Source organism: Mandrillus leucophaeus, unplaced genomic scaffold, assembly GCF_000951045.1.
Source record: "Mandrillus leucophaeus isolate KB7577 unplaced genomic scaffold, Mleu.le_1.0 Scaffold307, whole genome shotgun sequence".
In the NCBI taxonomy this organism is placed as follows: Eukaryota; Metazoa; Chordata; class Mammalia; order Primates; family Cercopithecidae; genus Mandrillus; species Mandrillus leucophaeus.
This window is the reverse complement of record NW_012103221.1, coordinates 2,291,727-2,298,174: the sequence shown is the minus strand read 5'-3', so window position 1 is coordinate 2,298,174 and position 6,448 is coordinate 2,291,727. Positions and strand designations below refer to the sequence as shown.

At 43.5% G+C, this 6,448-nt stretch overlaps 1 protein-coding gene across 1 annotated transcript in view; it reads left to right on the top strand.

Moving 5' to 3' along the window:
* Positions 1-1,555: 1,555 nt before the first annotated feature.
* COMMD1 (copper metabolism (Murr1) domain containing 1) overlaps positions 1,556-6,448 on the top strand; it is a 253,482-nt gene continuing 248,589 nt past the window's right edge. The window contains exon 1 of the mRNA XM_011987310.1: positions 1,556-1,772. Coding sequence (XP_011842700.1) covers positions 1,593-1,772 — 180 coding nt within the window. The 5' untranslated portion in view covers positions 1,556-1,592. The remainder of the gene's footprint in view (positions 1,773-6,448) is intronic.

Here is a 6,448-nt window from a genome sequence, read left to right as displayed (position 1 = left end):
CAGTGGCATGATCTCGGCTCACTGCAAGCTCTGCCTCCGGGGTTCATGCCATTCTCCTGCCTCAGTCTCCAGAGTAGCTGGGACTACAGGCGCCCCCCACCTCGCCTGGCTAGTTTTTTTGTATTTCTTAGTAGAGACGGGATTTCACCGTGTTAGCCAGGATGGTCTCGATCTCCTGACCTCGTGATCTGCCCGCCTCGGCCTTCCAAAGTGCTGGGATTACAGGCTTGAGCCACCGAGCCCGGCAACACAATGTATTTTTAGTTTAGCATTAATATATACAGAATATTCCAGCTTTGCAATGACTGTAGAGTGAGAGTGTTTTTTGTTGTGAACTTTACCAACTGTTGTTCACATTTCAGAACATCATGTTACCAGAAGCAACTGCCCTCCCTCTGGAGTCACCAATACCGCACACCTGTATCGATTTGCATTTGTAGAAGTCACAGGTGGTTCTACATAAAGATGTAAAGATGCAGACATCTGGCTACTTTATATGTCTTTTAGTCAACTAGTATAGGTGTACCCAAACATTTACACATATTATATTATAAATTACTTTCCTTTTAGTTTTATGATAAATTACAATTAGGTCATTAAATTGATTTTTAAATTGAGATATTCACATACTGTGAAACTAATCTTTTAAAGTGTACAATTCAGTGGGTTTTAGTATATTCACAAGGTTGTGCTTCCACTTCCAGAATGTTTTCATCATGCCCCAAAGAAACTCTGTACCTATAAACAGTCACTACCCATTTGCTCCCTCTTCCAGATTCTGGCAGCTATTACAGTACTTTCAGTCTCCGTGGATTTGTCTATTCTGAACATTTCATATGAATGAGATGTCCAATATTTGGCCTTTTATGTCTGACTTCTACTTACCCTGTTTTTAAGTCTCATTCATATTGTAGCATGTATCAGTACTTTATTCAATTTTATGGCTGAATAATATATTGATTTTTTGAAATTATATGGGTGGGAGGTTGTATTAGCTATGCATTTAATATCAGGATAGTAAATGAGGTGTTAACAAAATATTTGTTATATAAAAGAACATTGGATCAGAACCACTGATCTAGCTGGAAAGACAAGACAAGTGTATATAAAAAGGCAGTTAACAACCCAAACAAAAACATTATGTAATCAGGAGATAGTTAAATTTTCTGGAACAAAGGATGACAGGTAAGGATTAGCAGAGATTAAATCTGAGTGATCGATCCTATTCAGCTAATGGGTTGGCAAGGCCTGGAATGAGATACAGCCATCTAAAAATTAAAACTGCCAACCTTGTAGGCTGCTACCCCATCTCCAATAATCTCTGCGAGCAATCTTTCTTTCCAGTAGGCTCTGCAGTGATGAAGGGGATCAGGGGAAGCAAAGTGACTCTCCTAGAACCAAACAGATATTTCCGTGGAGGTATCCTAAGGGGATGGGTTTTGCAGAGCAAAGCTGTAAGCTGCCAACTCTGACCCCTGGGGAAGCCTTGCCTCCAGCTTCCCCGTGGTGCTTTTGCACAGGCTATTTAGGCACATCTCGGCCGCCGTGGCGGGGCACGGCTCAGCTGTTGCGGGGCGGGGCTTTCGTAGAGCATGGCGGCGGGCGAGCTTGAGGGCGGCAAGTCCCTGAACGGGCTGCTGAATGCGCTAGCCCAGGACACTTTCCACGGGCACCCCGGCATTACAGAGGAGCTGCTACGGAGCCAGCTGTATCCAGAGGTGCCACCCGAGGAGTTCCGCCCCTTTTTGGCAAAGATGAGGGGGATTCTTAAGGTACTGCTCTTTTCTATAGTCTCCGGCTTGGAGCGGAGCCCCTTGGCCGCTGGCTTCAGACTCGCCCCCTCTCTTCCCCCCGTCCCCACAAGCTGAAAGGCTTTTCCTTCTCAGATCTCTACTCCATGGGCTCCACATTGGGCTCCTTCTGATTTGCTCGTTCCGTCGCCCCTTCTCACTTTCCTAAGGGTGACCTTTTTATGCTGAAGTTCCTAAGGGTAGGACTGACTGACACCCACGGGGGCTTTTCCTTCAAGACATCTCTTCTGTGTCTCTTGGTAACAGTCGCGTTTCCTCAGCAGATCTGTGGGATCTGAATTTTTTAAAATTAAGAGTTTTAGGTCGCTAGCTTTCCCCGGTTGTGGAAGTTGGGAGCGTTAAAATGAGTGTCTGCTGGATAAGGGGTGGCTTAGCCCGAGTGGCATCTGTCAAGCAGTCCACTGCATGGTTAAGAGAGCATAATTACCAGCTTGAAGTCAAAGTATAGACTAGACCGTCCAATAGAAATATGTGAGCCAAAAAGGTGAAATTAATTTTAATAATATATCTTATTTAATCCCGAATATCCAAAGTATTATCACTTCACATGTAATCAATATACAGAATATTGACAAGATTTTCTGTTACTTTTTTCACTAAGTCTTCGAAATCCAGTATTTTACACTTAAAGCTCATATCTCGGACTAGCCACATTTCAAGTGCTCAGTAGTCACATATGGCTAATAACCATCATATTGGACAACTCTAGTTTTTTTTTATTTTTTTATTATTTATTATTTATTTATTTTTTTGAGACAGGCTAGAGTGCAGTGGTGCAATCTCGAGATTGGTGCAATCTCGGCTCACTGCAACCTCTGCTTCCCGGTTTCAAGCGATTCTCCTGCCTCAGCCTCCGGAGTAGCTGGGACTACAGGCTCCCGCCACCATGCCCAGCTAATTTTTGTATGTTTAGTAGAGATGAGGTTTCACCATACTGGCCAGGCTGGTCTTGAACTCCTGACCTTGTGGTCCGCCTGCCTCAGCCTCCCAAAGTGCTGGGATTACAGGCGTGAACCATGGCACCCAGCCTTGGACAACTGTATTTAGACGGAGAACTAGTTATAGGAATGAATCTAGTGTCAATGTATTCTAGAGACAGACTATAAAAAGAATTACTGACTTTTGTAGGTCTCCTATGTGTTAGGAACTGTGCTGAGATGTTTTACATGTTGTTTCATTTGTTTCTTGGAAAAAACCTTATATAGTGGACACCCATTGTAAAGGTTTAAGAAACAGGCCCAGGGAATCTAAACAGCCTAAAATTACATTTTGATTAAAGTCAATGTTGAAATTTAATCTACTATCCTTTTGAATTTGCTGTTTTTTTGAAACTGTTTATTCTTTAAAAAGGCGCTTCTGTATTTTTTAAAACTGATTTTGCCTACAGGATTTGAATCCAGAAAAAAAAGCAAATGAAATGTAAGGAGTAATATCTCAGGTGTGATTCTAGACTTTCTAAGTAATCTTAGTTGATATCAATCATAAATCACTAGTGAATGATTCCTATTTCTTTTCTTTTTTTAGAGAGTCTTGCTTTGTCGCCAGGCTGGAGTGCAGTGGCCCGATCTCGGCTCACTGAAATCTCTGCCTACGGGTTCAAGCCATTCTCCTGCCTCAGCCTCCCGAGTAGCTGGGGTTACAGGCATCCGCCACTACGCCCAGCTAATTTTTGTATTTTCAGTAGAGACTGGGTTTCATTCACCATGTTGGCCAGGATGGTTTTGATCTCCTGACCTTGGCCTCCCAGAGTGCTAGGATTACAGGTGTGAGACACCCCGCCTGGCTGAATGCTTCCTATTTCTATCAAATTTTACTCTTTGAGCAGTCCGAGAGAGTTTCCTAGAAAATTTGACATCTGGGTTTTTGAGGTGTTTGGTCTCTTATGGGGATGAGGCCTATATGTCTTCTTCTGCAGGCTAAGAGACAACAGCACATGTGTAGGTAATGCCTTAGAATCTCCAAACATTGGGGGGTACTTCTCCTCTCTAGGTGGACCACATTTTGATTCATTTGTTTTGTTAGGAGTTAAAACAGCAGGATACCCAGAGAAGAATTTGCCTGAAAACTCTTTCTCTTATTTATTTTTATTTTGAGATGGAGTTTTGCTTTTGTTGCCCAGGCTGGAGTGCAGTGGTGTGATCTCCGCTCACTACAAACTCCGCCTCCCAAGTTCAGGTGATTCTCCTGCCTCAGCCTTCTATGTAGCTGGGATTACAGGTGTCCACCACCATGCCTGGCTAATTTTTTTATTTTTAGTAGAGACAGGGTTTCACCACGTTGGCCAGGCTAGTCTTGAACTCCTGACCTCAGGTGATCCGCCTGCCTCAGCCTCCCAAAGTGTTGGGATTACAGGAGTGAGCCACTGCATCCGACTTTACTTTATTTTAAATACATTGCTGAATAATATCCAGGATACTTGAAGTTTTCGAGTGGTTCTGTGTTGTGGAGCTGGCATGGTTCTCTTGGTGTTGGGAGTATGCAACAGAAGATTTGCAGGTGCCTCACAGCACAACCTCTGCACAGCCGATTAGTCTGAGGAATGAAGATATATGCCTTTGATTGTTTTACTTAGGTCTGAAACCCTGGGCTCAGGATGACATTCAGTTCCAATCTTTATTTAACTCTTTTTTTTTTTTTTTTTTTTTTCCGGAGTCTTGCTCTTTTGCCAGGCTGGAGTGCAGTGGCGCGATCTCGGCTCACTACATCCTCCACCTCGTGGGTTTAAGTGATTCTCCTGCCTCAGCCTCCCGAGTAGCTGGGACTACAGGGATGCACCACCGCGTCCAGCTAATTTTTGTAATATTTGTAGAGATGGGGTTTCAACACGTTGGCCAGGATGGTTTTGATCTCTTGACCTCGTGAGCTGCCTGCCTCGGCCTCCCAAAGTGCTGGGATTACAGGCGTGAGCCACCGCGTCTAGCCTTTATTTAACTTAAAAGCAACACTGAGGGTTAAATTTCTCTAATTATTATTATTTTTTTTGAGATGAGTCTCGCTCTGTTGCCCAGGCCGGAGTGCAGTGGCATGATCTCGGCTCACTGCAACCTCCGCCTCCTGGGTTCAAGCAGTTCTGTACCTCAGCCTCCCAAGTGGCTGGGATTACAGGCGCCTGCCACCATGCGTGGCTAATTTTTTTGTTTTTAAGTAGAGATGGGGTTTCACCATCTTGGCCAGGCTGGTCTTGAACTCCTGACCTCGTGATCCACCCGCCTCCACCTCCCAAAGTGCTGGGATTACAGGCGTGAGCCACTGAGCCCAGCCAAATTTCTCTAATTGTTATGGAAACATAAAAAACAAACGTGATTTTTATTTATTTTTATTTTTATTTTATTATTAATTTTTGATATGGAGTTTCGCTCTTGTTGCCCAGGCTGGAGTATAAGTAATGGCGTGATCTCGGCTCTCCGCAACCTCCACCTCCCATTTCAAGCGATTCTCTTGCCTCAGCCTCCTGAGTAGCTGGGATTACAAGCATGCATCACCATGCCTGGCTAATTTTGTGTTTTTAGTAGAGATGGGGTTTCTCCATGTTGGTCAGGCTGGTCCTGAACTCCGGACCTCAGATGATCTGCCCACCTCGGCCTCCCAAAGTGCTGGGATCACAGGCGTGAGCCACCGTGCCTGGCACAAACATAATTTTTACACTGAGAGGTTTTGCAGATAGAACCTCTATCTGCAGTAAGAGGGAACATACACAAATAAGCATGATGCAAGGATGTGATTGTATTTGTAAATAAAATTGTGAGTAAGCACCTGAAGATAGATTAAGAGATCTCAGTTCTTTCTGGCAGGCTTCTTGGAGATGCCATTTTTGCTTCTTCTGAAGACAGTATGGCATATTTTAGACTGAGATGAAGGGTAGTGTATACAGCATTCTGAGTTAAGAACAGCATGGGTGGGGCAGGAAAAGAGCGGGTTCAGGAAATGGTGAATAGTCCAGTTTGATCACAATATGAAGGTAACCAATGTGGAGTCTTGGTGGAGGAGGCAAGAAAAAAATGAAACAACCTTCTATTCTTATAATCTTTCTAACTTTTGTTCCTGCTTCTAAGCAGGATGTACATTTTTAAATGACAACAGAGTTCATACTTTCAATTATCTATGTAATATCATGGTCTGTGAAGAAAGTGAAAATGAAGGGTAACAACAGGGTAGAAGCAAAGGAAGGAAGGACGGGAGAAATAACTCTCCGCAGTGGATACAGTGGACACATGTGTTAACAGCCTCCTTATTGCCAACTGCCTGGCAATATATTTCACAGGCCATGTTTCAGGTTCAGGTGCTCCCTGAGCTGTAGCGCTTCTCTCTGACTTTCATGTTGTGTGCCAAGGTGTTATGTAGTGATTCCTGGCATTTGTACTGGTTCTGTTTTCTGTTTAGAATGGAATCCTCCTATCCTACTTGACTGGGACATTGACTCTCTCTAGCCTTACCTGTTAATCACAAAAGGACAGACCTTTCATCTGCTTGTAGATACGTGAAGCTGGCCACTCACTTGCTGTAATTTTTATTTTTGGTAGACCCTAAGGAGCAATGAAGTCAATTAATTGGGAATGGTGTGTTTATTTAGGGAGATGACATCCTATATATAAATACTCTTGTTTTGCTAAACACTGCCTTTTTTTTTTTTTTTTTTT